General features: G+C 50.8%; 7 protein-coding genes across 7 annotated transcripts; 4 read left to right on the top strand and 3 right to left on the bottom strand.

Moving 5' to 3' along the window:
* Nucleotides 1-94: 94 nt before the first annotated feature.
* VE01_07850 (uncharacterized protein) lies at nucleotides 95-3647 on the top strand. Its single transcript, XM_018277282.2, has 3 exons — nucleotides 95-360; nucleotides 413-2674; nucleotides 2740-3647. Exons 2-3 carry the CDS (start codon nucleotides 419-421, stop codon nucleotides 3223-3225), a joined length of 2742 nt encoding a protein of 913 aa, XP_018127950.1. The 5' UTR covers nucleotides 95-360; nucleotides 413-418; the 3' UTR covers nucleotides 3226-3647.
* A 166-nt stretch (nucleotides 3648-3813) lies between these two features.
* On the top strand, nucleotides 3814-7428 carry VE01_07849 (uncharacterized protein). The gene is made up of 5 exons (XM_018277281.2): nucleotides 3814-4061; nucleotides 4167-4245; nucleotides 4318-6834; nucleotides 6883-7027; nucleotides 7080-7428. Exons 1-5 carry the CDS (start codon nucleotides 4028-4030, stop codon nucleotides 7254-7256), a joined length of 2952 nt encoding a protein of 983 aa, XP_018127993.1. The 5' UTR covers nucleotides 3814-4027; the 3' UTR covers nucleotides 7257-7428.
* PET8 (S-adenosylmethionine transporter) lies at nucleotides 7247-8637 on the bottom strand. The gene has a single exon (XM_018277280.2). It carries the CDS (start codon nucleotides 8339-8341, stop codon nucleotides 7436-7438), a length of 906 nt encoding a protein of 301 aa, XP_018127992.1. The 5' UTR covers nucleotides 8342-8637; the 3' UTR covers nucleotides 7247-7435.
* VE01_07847 (uncharacterized protein) lies at nucleotides 8489-10673 on the top strand. The gene is made up of 4 exons (XM_018277279.2): nucleotides 8489-8740; nucleotides 8792-8836; nucleotides 8893-9057; nucleotides 9106-10673. The coding sequence occupies exons 1-4, from the start codon at nucleotides 8629-8631 to the stop codon at nucleotides 10593-10595; spliced, it is 1812 nt and encodes a 603-aa protein (XP_018128001.1). The 5' UTR covers nucleotides 8489-8628; the 3' UTR covers nucleotides 10596-10673.
* VE01_07846 (uncharacterized protein) lies at nucleotides 10647-12350 on the bottom strand. Its single transcript, XM_018277278.2, has 4 exons — nucleotides 11602-12350; nucleotides 11391-11545; nucleotides 10981-11338; nucleotides 10647-10928 (listed from the first exon to the last, which is right to left on the bottom strand). The coding sequence occupies exons 1-4, from the start codon at nucleotides 12011-12013 to the stop codon at nucleotides 10732-10734; spliced, it is 1122 nt and encodes a 373-aa protein (XP_018128000.1). The 5' UTR covers nucleotides 12014-12350; the 3' UTR covers nucleotides 10647-10731.
* A 398-nt stretch (nucleotides 12351-12748) lies between these two features.
* On the top strand, nucleotides 12749-15621 carry UBA2 (E1 ubiquitin-activating protein uba2). Its single transcript, XM_018277277.2, has 4 exons — nucleotides 12749-12974; nucleotides 13170-13340; nucleotides 13400-14115; nucleotides 14165-15621. Exons 1-4 carry the CDS (start codon nucleotides 12912-12914, stop codon nucleotides 15120-15122), a joined length of 1908 nt encoding a protein of 635 aa, XP_018127999.1. The 5' UTR covers nucleotides 12749-12911; the 3' UTR covers nucleotides 15123-15621.
* On the bottom strand, nucleotides 14350-16336 carry VE01_07844 (uncharacterized protein). The gene is made up of 5 exons (XM_059463912.1): nucleotides 15952-16336; nucleotides 15731-15902; nucleotides 15587-15673; nucleotides 15443-15535; nucleotides 14350-15351 (listed from the first exon to the last, which is right to left on the bottom strand). Exons 1-5 carry the CDS (start codon nucleotides 16252-16254, stop codon nucleotides 15194-15196), a joined length of 813 nt encoding a protein of 270 aa, XP_059319489.1. The 5' UTR covers nucleotides 16255-16336; the 3' UTR covers nucleotides 14350-15193.
* Nucleotides 16337-16485: the final 149 nt, after the last annotated feature.

Below are 16485 nucleotides of genomic sequence, written 5' to 3'. Positions count from 1 at the left end.
CTGAAGGCGGTGAGACGAAATTGGCGCCTGCACGTGGCAGAACAGGGTAAAATATGCCAGAAGAGGGCTGACGTCACGCCCACAGGAACAACACACCAGGCAGATAAAGGACAACAAGGTAGCACCCGAATCACCTGCATCAACTCCGACAATCGCACACCGACACGCGTTATAGCAGGAAAGAACGCGGGAAGGCCGTTGTACCTATCAGCAACTCAGCTGCCTACTGAGAGCCCCGTGGGCTCGAACTTTCAATTCCAAAACGACGGTTGTTAGTGTTTGCCCATTTTTCGCATATGGCACCTCCGACTTGAGATGAAAAGTATTGTCTCTTAGCCCCAAAGCTCTTGGACCTACCATGTGAGTAAAATCATGCCGACAAGCTTATTAAATCCCCGCCTGACAGGCGCAGTTCACCATGGCTCGCTCAAGCCATTCCTACGGCCCTACGTGCCGTCTCGCTCCGAGTGTCGACTCCAGCAGTAAGGGGGACGATAGTCAGCCACCTGTTCGGACACAGTTCTTCTATGCCTCAGCTCTACCAATCGATGATCCCCTATCAGTTGTTCCCACCCCCAGCAGCGACCCGAGATCAGCGAAACATGCACCGCGACCCTTCTCACCATACGATAATAATGCCCTCGAAGAAGCCTGGCTTGCCTTTGGCCCGGCTCGACTCAAAACGAGACAGCGAACCTCCACCATAAGTTCGAACCCCCCTCTGGTCGAAGTTACCGCCAATGCAGCGAATGGAAATAAAGGAAGCGGAGATATATATGAGGATGAAGGCAGAAATGAAGGTCGTTCTCAGCCGGACGACAAAGACCACAAAGACCGGAAAGCGGCCACGAAAAAGGAGAGCTCTTCGAGTTTAACCGATGATCAAAGCACCGCGGATACTGGGGCGACATCGTTAGGGCTCTCTGAAGCTGGCACTACAGGGTTTCCATTCCAAAGAGCGCCTGATCGTTCAGAAAACGTCCGCCCACTAGCTGCAGCAGTGTCTCCAGAGCCACGATCTCCACCCGCCCCCGCATTTACGACTATGGAAGAAGACAATAGCCACCGCGAAACCGAACAGCTGGAATCAACTGCGCCCTGCAGCGATGCACAGCCCGAGGGCAATGGGGCAACCGATGCTTCTCGCTGCGAGGCAAAAGAGTACTCGAAAGAGACTGCTAGCATACCTGTTGGAATATCTCGACTGCATCTCGTACAACTGCCAAACCTTCAAATGAAACCTATATATTGGTCGCCCGTGCACGACGTTGCTGCAGTTACCCGCGGAACTTGGTTTTATCGAGATACTATGTACCCCGTAGAAAGCGCCGTTGCCAATCAATTAGAAACGGGGTATCGGGAACTCCGTCCGTGGTCTCGGACATGGAGTGACGAGCTCGCGAGTGCGCTTGCTCTTGGCGCAGATGGCGAGGAAAAGATATCACATCGATTATGGCCGAGTGAGGAGGAGCCTTCCGAGACTCAGTCTCATTCCGGTGTTTCCCCAAACAATCCTCGATGTGCTGCAATGTGCTTCAATGGAGAGGTTGCCGCTGAAGGGGATGCCTATCTTATCGAATCCGACGAAAAGAGTCCTGCGAAAGCCATCGCCCCACGTCGTTATCCAAACTCGCATGTTATTTACAAGGATTCGCGAAATGCGTATATTTTGAAGACTAGCCTTCAACCATCCGCCTATTACGGACGAAAACCGCTTTCTAAAATCAGGAAGGGTATTACCGTTGGGCTACACGTCGTCCGTGGATTTGATTGGCCATCATGGGAGAAGCTGCACCCAAACCATAAATCTGCTGTAGCTTCGATGGCAGAAGACGCAGCCCCGGCTTCTGAGACCGCGAATATAAGTCAAAGGGCTGTCTGTGAGGCTTGTGCAGCTCAGCTTGAGAGGCCAGCAGTTACGGACCTTGTTCTTGTTATACATGGAATTGGTCAGAAGCTGTCAGAGAGAGTCGAGAGTTTCCATTTCACACACGCGATCAACTCATTTAGACGGTCTATCAACGTAGAACTGGCCAATGAAGGCGTCCAGACGGTGCTCCGACCCGGCCTCGGCGGAATCATGGTTTTGCCTGTCAACTGGCGCTCCAATCTCTCATTTGAAGAAGGTGGCCCTATGAAGGCTTCAGATAAAGGAAGAGAGTCCCTTCACACCAAATTTTCCTTAAAGGATATCACTCCGGATACTATACCAACAATAAGGAACCTCATCTCAGATGTCATGCTCGATATACCTTTCTATATGTCACATCATAAGCCCAAGATGATCGAAGCGCTTGTTTACGAAGCCAACCGCGTGTACAGGTTATGGTGTGAGAACAACGAGGGGTTCCACCAGAATGGCCGTGTTCACATTATTGCCCATTCTCTGGGTAGTGCTATGGCATTGGATGTGTTATCGAGGCAACCTACCATTCCGCCGGCGGTTATTCCAGGTGATAGCCCCTCGGTGTCGAAACACTTTGACTTTGATACCAAGAACTTGTTTTTTGTAGGCAGCCCGGCTGGATTCTTTTTACTGCTGGAGAGAGGGAAACTTGTACCAAGGAAGGGAAGGAATAAGCCTGGAGCGGGCTCTGATGGCCAGGACGAAAGCATTACCAGCGATGCTGACAATTATGGTTGTCTGGCTGTGGACAACCTGTATAACGTTATGGTAAGATAACCAGTCTCTGACAGTTTGGGCTCTCCTCCAAAGTCTTTTGCTAATATGTCTGATAGCATTGCAATGATCCCATTGCATATCGCCTCAATGCCACCATCGATCCAGCGTATGCCCTGTCGCTCAAGAACGCCCAAGTCCCCTATGCCACGGCCGGTTTCTTTGGTTCAATTGGCAATACGATGAAGAGCCTCATGCCCGGCGCAACTTCAGCACCCGACCTGGGCGTCGGACAAGTTGCAAAGCCAGCTATCCCCCGGCTCCCGTCGCAGCTGGAAATGGAAGTCCACGACTTCACGCGCGAAGAGATTGCCGAGAAGAAGTTCTTTCTGCTCAACGACAACGGGCAGATCGATTACTTCCTGAGCTCTGGTGGCGGCCCGCTCGAGATCCAGTACTTGAACATGCTAAGTGCGCATAGTTCGTACTGGAGTAGTCCGGACTTCATCAGGATGCTGGTTACCGAAGTAGGCCGAAAACCGGGGAAGCTGAATACGTTGCCCAATATGAGGGCGGCGAAGAAGACGCAGAAGACACAGAAGTGAATGGCCCAGGGGGGTCTGAGAGTAGATTGGTTGGAAAAGTAGGCTATTGGTAACGGAGTTTGGAGGATGGCATGGAGTACCAGGGAGTTTATAAATTTCCACGGCGGAAGAATAGAGACGTGCATATCAGCGAAAAGGGAAGCGGGGAAATTGGTTGGTATAAAAGGATCTTTGGGTGGTATTTAGAGAAACAAAATTCAAGAAGTATCGAGGGAGGCATTACTCTCAGACTGTACTCTCAGACTGTACTCTCAGACCATACATAACCATAGTTATGTCTAGCTATATAAGATAGGGCTACTCGCTATTGCTGTATAGAGCAATCTCCACAGAGTGATCGCCATGACTTGGTATACTTATCTCCGAGTGGAGCTTCACTGTTATCAACGGCGGCTCGACTTCCCTAGAGTACTACAATGCACTGTACTTACGAAAAGCGGAAGGCGGGGTTTGGTCGGTTGAAGCGCTAATTTCCAAAGTCAACGTGGTGCGCAGGTGCGCAGGTCCGCACAGGTCCGCACGTACCCATGTACTTTGTACGCCTGCGGCCTGCCTTCCCATCCTAGACTGATCCTAGACTGCGGGCTAATTACGAACCATGAGGGTCCATACTCTGGGGTCTTACCCACAAGAGAACAACCAACCTCAGCTTCTGTTGGGAATGTATGACGGAACCTCAAGCACCAAGAAACCCTTATTCTTACCGACCGTGACAGCTTACAACTTCACTTATTGATATGCCCAGAGTGTCGTTGCGAGTGTATGCGTACAGCCGTATGATAGTTGTTTGATAGCAGCACCGATGGCCAAGAAGGTGCGCCAGCGGATTAGCTATGGTGAGTGTGGTTACATAAAACCCCGCAAACGCAACGATGCCACTTGTCTTGCGACCGGAGATATCTCGTTAGATGTTGCGCATGAGTGCTAATTCTTTTCTCTAGTTTTACCGCTTGCGAATTCGCCAGGCGGTCATAGGCTAGGCGTGAATGGACTCGCTGTTGACGGCGAGAACTCGATACTGTACGTCCTGAGAGACTTTGCTTCTCGCCTGCTTGACCACCGCGCTTCGACATTTTGGCTGATGTAACATAGATACTCGGGAGGTCGCGATGGAGCCATTTGCGCATGGGACTTGGATCTCAACCTCAAACCCAGCAACGGCCTTGAGGACCCATTCGAATCCCCGGAGGATCCCAAGGAGGACAAGAGCTCCAAACGCACGCCGAAGACGACTTTCCGAGCTCAGACACAGGCCCATACGCATTGGGTGAACGATATTGTGCTCGCGCAAAACAACACAGCGTTGGTTTCAGCCTCGTCGGATCTTACGGTGCGGGTATGGCGACCATTGACAAACGACTCGGAGGCTCCGCAGACAATCGGACAGCACACAGACTATGTTAAATGTCTAGCGACGCCGAACAGCCAGGCCGATTGGGTTGCGTCTGGGGGATTGGATCGAAAGATCTGCCTCTGGGACCTGAATGGAGCTGGAAAGAAGCTGGAGATTGAGATCAGTGGCGAAGAGAAGAGCGAGAAAGGCTCCGTCTATGCTCTCAGTGTCAGCCGCAGCATGCTTGCCAGCGGAGGGCCCGAAAGCATAGTGCGCCTCTGGGATCCAAGAAGCGGGCAGCGAATAACGAAATTCGTGGGACACACGGACAATGTCCGGTCAATCCTGATTAACGAGAGCGGCGACACGATCATGACCGCCAGTTCGGATCAGACAGTGAAAGTATGGAGTGTGACTGCTGGCAGATGCATGCATACCCTCACGATGCACAATGACAGTGTGTGGACGCTATTTTCCGACGATCCCGAGTTGGGAACCTTTTATTCTGCTGATCGTTCTGGCCTCATCGTTAAGACGGACGTGAGAAACACAAACGGCGAGATGGACGATGGTATCTCGCTGGCTGTAGCGCAGGAGACTGAAGGTGTGAACAAGGTTATTGCTTACGGAGACCACATCTGGACTGCTACTGCTAGTTCATCTATCAATAGATGGGCCAATGTGGATACTGGGGATAGCATCCAGTTGCCCGAAGTATTCAAACACCGCCGGACATCGAGCGCCGCGTCAAGGCAGAAACCTGCGTCACCACCAACCGCAACTTCCACGGACAAAAAGGAGATCCCAGTTAGATCGATACTCCGAATTTCGAACACAGCAAGTTTCCCTGCTGCTGCTGCTGCTAGAGATGGAGATGCTATGACCACATCCATTGCGAGCCTCAAGCAAGATGCAGACCTCTTGGACCCAGATATTGTTCTGATAGAGCCGATCCATGGATTACCTGCCGAAACGATCGAAGGCCAGCATGGGTTGGTGAAACACAAGTTGATGAACGACAGGCGAAGAGTTCTAACATTGGATACCGCGGGAGATGTACTCCTATGGGACCTTCTTCAATGCGTCCCAATACAATCTTTTGGGAAGAGACATCTAGAAGATGTAGAGCCTGAAGTGAACACCAATGAAGCGATTGCACCTTGGTGCTCTATTGATACTAGAACGGGCCGGTTGGCGGTTGTACTGGAAGAGTACAATTGCTTTGATGCGGAGATGTACGCCGATGAGATACAGACGGACGAACCAATCTCCCACCGTGATGATCAACGCATAAATCTGGGCAAATGGGTTTTGAGGCATATATTTTCTAGGCTCATCGATGAAGTTATAAGGAGGGACGAAGACCTCCGCAAAGAACTGACCGCAAAAGCCAAAGCATCCAGGCCGCGAGACCCACCACCAACGGGATTGCAGATCCCAACCGGTAACCCCTTTTCTTCTGGGGATAGCGACGTCTCGACGCCACGTGGAAACGGCCACCATGTTCAGGGGACCCCTAACTTGGGAATCGTTGTTGCAACACCTCTCCTGGCACCGAATAGCCTACCTGCAGTGTCTGAAGACGGATCGAAACTGGAGAAACTGCAGTCTCAAATAAGCCATAGTTCGGCCGATAAAACTGGCGATTACTTTACAAGTGCCCCGTTGGCATCGTCCGAGACTAAACCCGCAGCGACACCAAACGATACGCAGGAAGCGGGTAAAGCTACTCCCGACCCAGAGAAGCAAACCAATGGGAAGGAGGCTGGATCAAAGTTTGGCAAGAAATTCAAGATGTCCTTCGGTAGCAAGAAGGTTGCCCGCTCTACGTCTACATCCGCGGAGAAACCAGTTGTGGAAGTCGAGAAATCTGAAGGATCCGAGGCTTCCGACGCTGCTGAAAAGGAGACTGACGACAGCTTTGCGGGTATTATCCAGAAGATAAACGCCGAATACGAGAAACAGCTGACCGAGTTCCCCGATGAGCCACTGGCAAGCGGAGTCACGCCAAGCTTGCCGAACGAGGCGCCGGTCTTGAAGCCGCCCACGATGACTACTGTAATTATCCAGGAGGAGACTTCTGGAGGAAGTGCCGATTTGTATCGGGGTACCGTAGGCACAGTTGGGGAGGACGCGAGCGCCATCATCGAAAGAGCGCCTAACTGGTTGGGAGAACTTCTGTTGAAGAATAGGATCCCGTTCAAAGAGCCGGTGAAGCTATCGTTCATCCTTCAGCCCTGGCAGGACTTACTTCCTGGCATTGCTGGCCCAGATGGGTATGTCACTCTTTCACCTGAAACCGATCCAAGCTAATAGCTCCACAGAAATTGCAGATTGAACGCAAACAGAATGCTTCGTGTTAAGAAAATATTGGCTTACGTCGCTGAACGCATCGAAGCTTTACCTGAGAATGCCGAACCGGATGCCCTGAAGCCAGAAGAATATCTCGAGCTATATTGTTATGATCAGGTATATACAATGCCCCTCTGCAATCCTTGCATTTTAACTAATGTTTGTATAGAAACTTCCCGTAACGATGACTTTGGCCACACTTCGAGCGCGTATTTGGAAAGGAGGCGCAGATGTCATGTTGTACTACAAGAGCAATGGGCGGAAGGAGCTTAAACTTGACAAGGGCCCTGAGCCGCCGGCAGTTCCTGAAGCAACTCCGGCCCCCGCTGCACCTGAAGAGCCTTGAGAGGCGTGTATCCTGTTCTAGCTCCCTGATCTTGGGGAGAGCTACTTATCATGTCTATATGCCAAAGACGCGGGACGTGTAATGACTATCACCTCAATGCTATTCCTATCATTGCTTGCGCCATCTATATGCATTCCCGCCCAATAATGATACAACTATACACATATCCCACCTGATTCTCATATCGCCTCCTCTCGCTTTTGTACTGCCTTCCCTTCCAACGCATTATATGCCCACTGGTAGCTTCCCAAGAAGATAGCGCCTCCAATGCTAATCCACATAACCCTTGGCCCGATCCCAGAAAAGAAGGCCATGGGTCCACCGTCTCTCAATATCTGCCTCGCCAGGACAAACATCCCCGTCTTCTCCTTCGCCAGCATCATCCTCGTCTTCAGCACATCCAACGGCGTCGTAATCCCCGCCGCCGTCGCCCCCGCCATACTCCCCGCCAACCCACTCTCCCACGCCCTAATCTTCCCCCTCCCCCCATCCCTCCCCGTAGTCCTCAACCTCCACTTCTTCATCGCCTCCCACAACGGGAACTGGATAACCGTAAACGGCACCTCGCGGAAAATCGTAATACTCCACCCGCGATACAACTCCCTCCACACACCCGGCACCCCAATGGCCGCGCGCTGGCTCAGAATCGACGACAGCGCCGCCAGCGACGACGGGAACTGCCGCGCCTGCGTGCGCTGCTTCACCACCTCCGTCGGCACGCGGACTGCGCATGCGGCGATCTCGCCCAGCGACGCGGCCATCATGTGTTCCATCGGGGCTTCCCATTCGTGTGCTGCGGGGGAGGCGGGGTCGAGGGCGTCGCGCGCGATGCGCCGCGAGGAGAGGAAGGATTTGGTGTTTTCGTAGGTTACGAAGAAGAGGGATGCGCCGGGGGCGGAGCCGACGATGGCGGAGCCGACGCCGGCGTAGATGCCGTGGAAGCCGCCGGCGGCGCGGAAGCCGAGGGGGGATTGGAGACGGGTTTTAAGGGTGTCGAGGGGGTAGAGGGAGAGGTCGACTGTGGTGCCTGCTAGGGCGCCGGAGAAGAGGGCGGAGGTGAAGGAGGTATTTGTTGAGGTCGACATTTTCGGTGATTTGGTGGGCGGGGGAGGAGGGGGAATGAGTGACTAGGTTGAATTGTGAAGGGGAGGAAGGCCGTAGCCCTCATGAGTTGTTGAGGAAGGGGGAGAGCGTGCACTGTAAATTTATCTCGGGAGCCCATGACGATTGTGGGGATGCCGGGTTATCGATAGCCGCCAAACGCGATATCCCGGACATCAGCACGCGACAGTGTTTAGGCATGCACGCATCCCGCCGCAGTATGGCGAACACCGAAGTGGAGCTATGATAGAATTGAGGGGATAATGCTGGAATGGTGGGGGTCCTACATCGAACAGGATGGAGTGGTCGTGGGGCTGCTGCCATCAGCCTGGATAGATTTATTGCGAGCTTGCAGCAGCTGAACCACAAGGGACTGAATCAGCGTATGAAACTCAATAAGAATTAATACAAAGTTTACAACTAATAAAGTCTAGTCACCGAGAATACAAATGGAAAGCCTTGCAAGCCATTGACAATTGGTATCTCACTTCCATGCTATTCAAATGCTTGATCACCAAAGTCTAACAAGTTTCAGGTCTGGCAATCAGCGGTGGCGTGGATTCCATGGCCCTGGCCTCTCTCTGCTCTAGAATTCAAAGCAAGGATCGATTTAAATTCCGTGCCTTCGTCGTAGACCATAAAGTCCGCGCTGGAAGCGGCGATGAGGCTCATGCCGTTGCTAAAATCCTGGGGGAGAAAGGTGGGTTGGGCTGTGTCTTGCTCCCAATGCTCTTATTGACAGTATTAGATATTCCCACGGATGTACTCAAAATCGAATGGCCAGAAGGGCTGAATCCCAAAGAAGCGTCAAATTTTGAGTCTCTTGCCAGGACGTACCGCTTTCAAGCTCTGGGGAAGGCATGCCGCGACCATGGCATCCAATCCCTCTTTCTTGCCCATCACCGCGATGATCAAGCTGAAACCGTCTTGATGAGGATGATTAATGGTCACCGAAAGGATGGTCTTTGCGGAATGCGATTGTCTGGTGACATTCCAGAGTGTCGTGGAATCTATGGCGTACACCAGAGTGGTGTAGTTGATGCTTCGGCGCCCGCCAGCCAAATTAAGTTTGGTAGTGGAATGGACTTGAACAAGTCTCGTTCTTTGGACTCATCAGACGATACCACGTCCTCTTTAGACATGCGGATAGAATCCGGCGGAATCAAAGTCTACCGCCCTCTCTTATGCTTTACCAAACAAGAGCTCAGGGATACATGTGAAGCCAACGGCATGTCTTGGTTTGAGGACAACACAAATGCAGATCCGACGCTCACCATGAGAAATGCAATCCGCCATATCTATGCGAACAATAAGCTCCCCGTGGCGCTTCAAAAGCCTTCTATTCTTGCACTAGCCAAAAGGCTACAGGAAAACAGGGACAGGGACGTGGAAAGGCGCAACAAGTCCTTTGCTCAGAAAGTTCAGATCTTAAAGTTTGAGCCCAGTGTGCCATATTGCTCGGTTTATTTTGAGCCTTTGGATATGGAATATAACGCCAAGGGCTCGGCCGGAATTTCCAGCACCGAGTTCGAGGATGCAAGTTGGTGGCTCCGTGCTGTTATCCAGTTGATCTCTCCCGTTGAGAATATTGCCCTTGGGACATTGAGTACTGCGGTGCAACGAATATATCCGGAACTTGGTTCACAAGTAGGACATGATTCAGCACCTCGGAAAGCATTTACTGTGGCGGGCGTAATGTTCGAGCCTGCGCCTTCTCATACGCATGACAGTCGTCTGCTTTCCAGCCACACAGATACCAACCCGACGGCAAGTGAAGGGTCGACGCTCGCCCATCAACAGATAGCGAACCGGCACTGGATTATCAGGCCGCAGCCGTTTAAGAGGGGCAAAGAGCCTCGTCTAGACTTTATACCATTCCAGGGAAAAGACGAAGAGGCATATTGGAGAGATAATGATTCCTGGAAGCTATTTGATGGCCGGTTCTGGATCCGCATTTTGAATCTGACGTCCACAAACATATCTCTACGGCCGTTTCAGGCAGAGGATGTGCATAAACTTAAAGGAACGAAATTTATGGAGCAGCTGGAACAGCGGGAAAAGCTGCTACTGCCTCTGAAAGCCTCGAAATTCAGATATGTGTTACCGGCGATTGTGGCTGAGGTGGATGGCACTGAACGGGTTGTAGGGCTTCCTACCCTTGGTATTCTTGCACAGGACTTCGAAAATCTGGTGAAGTATGAAGTCAGGTATAGGGGCTTGGGTTCCTGGCCGAATTAATATTACATTGGGGAGCATGTTTGATTTAGGCGTGTATAGAAGGCATCGACGGACCAGCAAAATAATTAAATTTAGTCTAAAAACTTTTCTCTTCTGGTTCGAATGGTCTAAAACTGATGAATTTCGAAAATATGGCTCAGTACCAAATAGCGCGCGTGCGGTGATGGGGTAAAGCGCCTTCGTCGTCTACCTTCTCCCTCTCCAGCTCTATCTTCTCCTGCTCTTTCGCCGTATCGTAGAGGAAGAAGTCTATTAATATGGCATTTATTTCCGTGTCTGGATGCCGCCTGAGAATCTCTTTCCTGATGAGCTCTACACACCAAATACTGCAACCTGTAATCTATCAGCAACAGCTCGGGCATAACGACATATTTTCCAAACATACCTCTGATCTGCACCTCCCACGAATGCCCCGTCTCAATCAACTTCTTCTTCCGCAGGGTAGTCTCTAATAACGGACTGTACTGCATACAGCCTAACGAGTTCAATATTTGCGGAATCCTATAATCAGCAAACATGGTTATCTTGTCTATATCGTAAAATTCCCCGTAGTCGAGGCCGTCAAAACATGCCCATAGATCAGCCACGAGGATCTGCGCGCGCTTGAGGATCCGGACGGTCTTGCGGCCCTCGAACCGCACTTCGTCCCGGAAACACCTAAAATCATCGGCCAGGATGTTGACTAGAGCCGCTGCGGACTGGTCTGCCGCTTCTATGCAGTTCAGGAAACTGCAGTTATATTTCTGGAGAATAAAGTTAGCAGAATTTACGATTTCATTTCCAATTGTGTCATACCTCGTAGAGCACTTGCCCTGCCTCCCGGAGGCACGCCAGACGCTCCTTCAACATGGGCATCTCCTCGTCTGTAGCAGACCTGAAGATATACTTCATCTTTTCCTCAGTCAACTCATCCTCACTCTGCCAGTAGTCTGAACTAGTGATCGGTATATCTGGTCATTCATAAGCACGGGTCCCAAGATCAAGCAAGGGGGAGGAAGATGCCAACCTTCATCGAGCGCACGATTAATAGCGGCAACCAAGCTCCAATACCCCGTCCACTTCTTGCCCTTGTATTCAATGGCAAACCTCTCTTCGGAGCACCTATCAGACCAAAAAGAAAAATTGAGTAAATCCATGGTAAAAATAAACGCCACCGTCTTTTCATCCTTGGTCTTGGGATGCAGCTCATGTGAGGACCAGGTCGAGGTGCAGTACTTCTTCTTCTGCATCTGCTCGTAGATCATGGCGGCGGCCGCCTTGGTGCTCCGCATGTCAAGGGCCACATCTATGGAATTATCGGTGACATACTTTGCTCCATCGAGCACACGTGTCTCAGGCACGCTGGGGTCAGGTTGCGCCCCCATGAGGTGTTGACGGAGGAGCGCCAGGAGCTCTGGGTCGGCTTCGTCGTCCGACATTATGAGAAAATTTTGTTAGAAAAGGCACAAGGATTGTGAACAGATTTTTCAGCTTGATTCTGTAGGAAAGATGTAAGGTGTGCTTGCTACTTCTCTGAGCTGCTGCAAGGGGTAGATTGAGAAATAATACTGATAAAGAATTTTGGAGGTTGTTATCGGCCACACCGCACGTTTGGTAGGGAACCACTTATCTGGCGCACGCGCCAAACCTTAGTACAAAGGCTTGGAGTCTGGTATATTAATTGGAATTTACTCGTTGTTTTGAATAGTTCTGTACTTGGAATGTGCATACTTATGAGTTGAAAGCAAGGGATGATACGCTTCAGCCATCAAAATACATACAGTAGGGAATTTATAGGAATAAAATGAAGTTTGGAGCCTTGAAGTTCACTGCATGCGACAAAAGGAAACATCGACAGGTACTGTGTATGCATGGCCAGGTACCTGACCTGGCGGCTCCCAACTAAATTACTGTGTAGAACACTGTATAGAACAGTACAAAGATACTTCCGGCTGCACGTCGTAGCATCCGGTGGGATCTGGCCACCACTCGCATGGAACCGGGTGAATTGTCCCCCAGAAACATTGGGGACGATTCAATCGTATCCCACTAGCCCACGCGCCCCAGTCGCGTAAAGTACCAGACTTACCACAAGTACCATACCACCAAAAAAACGCGTGGTGGGTACTTACACTAATCGGTTTGACGTCGGTCTCCATCCAGCCGCGCTTTGCGACGAACCTCATCAGTTCCTGCGACAAGTCAATATTTTGTTTCTTTACCCTTCACCCCTTCGCTTCGTCACGCTTTTATATTTCTATCCTTTGGGTTCTCCGTTGGACTTTCCTTTTTAATATCAGATGTACAATATTCACTCTCTTGTCAATTGACGCAGACATGGCCCGCGACCATTACAACCAGCAGGCGCTGGGTAAGCCCTTGAATAATGATGTCAAGCAGGTAAGCCGAGCCTTCTCTATTCTTCATGACCAACAGAGTCGTCTTGGCCTTTAGGGAGTGTATTGAGTGAGTGCAGCCTCTGGCCTGTACTTCTCACTGCGCAATCTTTGCGAATGATGCGACATGCGCCTGCTTGAGCCATCATGGACCCTTCCTGTTACCCTGCAACGAACCAGGCTGATATCCCAACTATAGGCACGAATCCTGATGGTAGGAGCCGGAGGCATCGGCTGCGAGCTTCTCAAGAACCTACTCCTCACCGGTTATGGCGAAATACACATCGTGGACCTTGATACCATCGACCTCAGCAACCTGAACCGCCAGTTCCTCTTCCGTCATGAGCACATCAAAAAGTCCAAAGCTCTGGTTCGTCTCCCCCGCCTCTGGTCTATCCGTTTTAAAAGCACTGCTAACTGTGACTCTAGGTTGCGAAGGAGGTTGCGCAAAGGTTTAATCCAGCTGTCAAACTCGAATCATACCACGCCAATATCAAAGATGCCCAGTTCAACATCGACTGGTTCAAAACCTTTACTATCGTCTTCAATGCGCTCGATAACCTTGATGCCCGCCGCCATGTTAACAAAATGTGCCTTGCGGCTGATGTACCGCTGATCGAGAGTGGAACCACGGGTTTCAATGGTCAAGTGCAGGTCATCAAAAAGGGAATCACTGCATGCTACGACTGCACCGCGAAAGTTACACCCAAGAGCTACCCAGTATGCACAATCAGGAGTACACCCAGTCAGCCGATACACTGTATTGTTTGGGGCAAGAGCTACCTGTTGAGTGAGGTGTTTGGAGCCACGGAGATAGACTCCGAGGAGATGGACCATTCACAGGACTCGGAGAATGCGAAGGAGATCGAGAAGCTACGACAGGAGGCTCAGGCATTGAAAAATATTAGAGATTCTATGGGCACTGACGACTTTCCAAAACTACTCTTCAATAAGGTGTTCAATGAGGATATCACACGGCTGAGGTCGATGGAGGAGATGTGGACGACAAGGAGGAAGCCAGATCCACTGGAGTATGACACTGTGGCTGCTGCCGCCACACCTCTGGAGGAGTCAAAAGAAGCGGTTCTTAAAAATGATCAGAAGCCTTGGTCTCTGGAAGAAAATTTGATTGTCTTCAAAGACAGGTATGTATACATTCAACACCAGTCCTATCTACAAGACTAACATGTATAGTTTAAATCGTCTAAGTAAACGCATGAAGGAGCTGAAGGCCGCGTCCGATGGAAACTCCGCAGAGCCAACAATTATATTTGACAAGGATGACGAAGATACCCTCGACTTTGTCACCGCTACCGCGAATATCCGATCCATCATCTTCGGGATCGAGACCAAGTCTCGATTTGATACCAAGCAAATGGCGGGCAACATTATTCCGGCTATTGCCACAACAAATGCAATTGTCGCAGGTCTCTGCGTATTGCAATCCTTCAAAGTCCTCCGTGGCGATTACTCGAGCACAAAAGAAATCTTCCTATCACCTTTCGCATCCGAGCGCCTCATGGCCTATGAGAAGACCCGGAAACCAAATCCAGACTGTCCCGTTTGTAGTGTTGCGCAAACCAGGCTCCTAGTAGACTTATCAAGGGCTACGCTGAATGATCTGGTAGAGGACTTCTTGCGCGTCCAGCTCGGATATGGCGAAGAGTTCGTGGTCAGCAATGAAGCAGGCTTGCTGTACGATGTGGATGAGACTGAAAACCTCGAGAAGAAACTGAGCGAGCTCGGAATCAAGGAGGACAGCTTCCTCACAGTCATTGACGAGGATGAAGAGGACCCGAGAGTCAACCTTGTTCTCAGCGTTCAGGGGACTGCAACGCCGACTGACGCAAAGCCAATTAGCGCACTCCCCACAGCCGTCGATAGCGAGCAGCCGATTTCCATACCCAGACGGCCACGGGTGGTTCCACCCCCAACTGAAGCCACGAATGGTGATGTCGGGAATAAAGAGGCCATCACCAACGGTGAGGCGCCTAAAGCCTCTCCTGGTCCGGTGGCAGGGACGAAGAGAGGGGCAGATGAGCTTGGAGAAGCCGGCCCTGAAGCCAAGCGTGGGAAGCTCAAGGAGGCAGAGGATGATATTATCGTTTTAGACAGCGCGGACGACGGCGCCATCATCATTGATGATGACTGAACCACACGTCAATATTGGTGATTATTGAGACGTGTTCCAGCATCTCCCAGCACATGGCGAGCCTGGCTTATTCATACCGCACTCAGACCTCCATCAAGGTTGAGGGTGCAGTTATTGGCATACTGGTTAGCGGCTAGGAAGAAAGCGGCATCAGCAACCTCTTCGGCGGTACCGAAACGTTGCAGGGGTATGGCGTTCTTAGTGGACTCAAAAAGGGCAGGCTCCATGCCTGGATATGTATATTAGCCACTGGTAGTCAGATATACCCCGCCTGTAGGAGGAGGATAACTTAAGAATTAATGAAGAATAATTGCTCGTACCTGATGTCATCTCGGTTTCTATGTAGCCGGGCACAACGGCGTTTACGCGGACGCCTGATGGCCCTGCTTCTGCGGCTAGAGCTCTTGTGAATCCTGGAAATGTTAGAATAGTTTGGCAATGACATTCGCTGGGTGGTGACTTACCTAAAACCCCTGCCTTTGAAGCAGCATAAACAGAGCTTCCTCTGCCACCCTTGACTCCGAGTAGAGATGCGATGTTGATAATACAGCCTGTCACATAATCCCGTTAGTATGAGGGGCTCTGCGAAGCACATGACTTGAACGTGCCTGTCTTCTTCCTCATCATGTCCTTGATCATATGCTGGCATCCCAAAATGGTGCCTCTCAGATTCGTATCAATAACCTCATCCACTGTCGCCGCCGGCGTCCGGACCAACAGCGAATAGTGCGTTATTCCCGCTGCATTAACCAGAACATCGCAATGGTCCTTATCCTCCTTCTATATTGCATCAGCGCTATATTCCATCTGCTCATTCCTTGTCACTTACCATTTTCTTTGCGAGATCTTTCCAAAATGCCTCTTTTCCCACATCTCCAACCACAATCCGGTGGTCTCTCAGAGTTGATAGCTCCCTGAGGGATGCTTGAAGCTTTGACTCCGTTCGCCCAATCAGAGTGCATTTTGCGCCCTCTGATGCAAAACGTGATGCTATGGCTCTGCCAATTCCACCCGAAGCTCCGGTGATAATAACATGCTTAATAGGGGTTTTGTCAGTTCCCACAGATGAAAATGCCTTTCTCAGAGACCGGTAGAACCTAGTTCCTTGGCGGGTGATGACGGGGCGGGGCATGATTATAAATTCTCAACTTCAGAATGATATCAAGACCGGATAATAGTCCCTTAATTCAAGATATATATATGATGGCCGATGGAAGTCGTTGCTGTGGCCCAATATCAGAAACATTCACGTGACATCAAATCAACGCGGCCGCTAGGCTCCTCACCAACCTAATACCAAGCCTCTTGGAACATCCCCACATCAACCTCCAAGCTCCCACACGCAGAGAATTCCACTCCCTTC

This window comes from Pseudogymnoascus verrucosus (genome assembly GCF_001662655.1).
Source record: "Pseudogymnoascus verrucosus strain UAMH 10579 unplaced genomic scaffold scaffold_40, whole genome shotgun sequence".
Taxonomy (NCBI): Eukaryota; Fungi; Ascomycota; class Leotiomycetes; order Thelebolales; family Thelebolaceae; genus Pseudogymnoascus; species Pseudogymnoascus verrucosus.
The sequence above is the reverse complement of the archived record's forward strand: the minus strand, read 5'-3'. Positions and strand labels throughout refer to the sequence as shown.

Coding starts and splice junctions, on each gene's coding strand:
- VE01_07849 (XM_018277281.2), top strand. CDS start 4,028: ATGGCCAAGAAGGTGCGCCAGCGGATTAGCTATG. Junction 4,062..4,166: donor GCGCCAGCGGATTAGCTATG/GTGAGTGTGGTT, acceptor TCTTTTCTCTAG/TTTTACCGCTTGCGAATTCG. Junction 4,246..4,317: donor GACGGCGAGAACTCGATACT/GTACGTCCTGAG, acceptor GATGTAACATAG/ATACTCGGGAGGTCGCGATG.
- VE01_07847 (XM_018277279.2), top strand. CDS start 8,629: ATGGTGGGGGTCCTACATCGAACAGGATGGAGTGGTCGTGGGGCTGCT. Junction 8,741..8,791: donor CCACAAGGGACTGAATCAGC/GTATGAAACTCA, acceptor AATAAAGTCTAG/TCACCGAGAATACAAATGGA. Junction 9,058..9,105: donor TAAAATCCTGGGGGAGAAAG/GTGGGTTGGGCT, acceptor TGACAGTATTAG/ATATTCCCACGGATGTACTC.
- UBA2 (XM_018277277.2), top strand. CDS start 12,912: ATGGCCCGCGACCATTACAACCAGCAGGCGCTGGGTAAGCCCTTGAAT. Junction 12,975..13,169: donor TGAATAATGATGTCAAGCAG/GTAAGCCGAGCC, acceptor TCCCAACTATAG/GCACGAATCCTGATGGTAGG. Junction 13,341..13,399: donor TCAAAAAGTCCAAAGCTCTG/GTTCGTCTCCCC, acceptor CTGTGACTCTAG/GTTGCGAAGGAGGTTGCGCA.
- VE01_07850 (XM_018277282.2), top strand. CDS start 419: ATGGCTCGCTCAAGCCATTCCTACGGCCCTACGTGCCGTCTCGCTCCG. Junction 2,675..2,739: donor ACAACCTGTATAACGTTATG/GTAAGATAACCA, acceptor TATGTCTGATAG/CATTGCAATGATCCCATTGC.
- VE01_07846 (XM_018277278.2), bottom strand. CDS start 12,013: ATGTCGGACGACGAAGCCGACCCAGAGCTCCTGGCGCTCCTCCGTCAA. Junction 11,339..11,390: donor CAGGGCAAGTGCTCTACGAG/GTATGACACAAT, acceptor TTTATTCTCCAG/AAATATAACTGCAGTTTCCT. Junction 10,929..10,980: donor GTGGGAGGTGCAGATCAGAG/GTATGTTTGGAA, acceptor GATAGATTACAG/GTTGCAGTATTTGGTGTGTA.
- VE01_07844 (XM_059463912.1), bottom strand. CDS start 16,254: ATGCCCCGCCCCGTCATCACCCGCCAAGGAACTAGGTTCTACCGGTCT. Junction 15,903..15,951: donor AAGATCTCGCAAAGAAAATG/GTAAGTGACAAG, acceptor GATGCAATATAG/AAGGAGGATAAGGACCATTG. Junction 15,352..15,442: donor AGAAACCGAGATGACATCAG/GTACGAGCAATT, acceptor ATACATATCCAG/GCATGGAGCCTGCCCTTTTT.
- PET8 (XM_018277280.2), bottom strand. CDS start 8,341: ATGTCGACCTCAACAAATACCTCCTTCACCTCCGCCCTCTTCTCCGGC.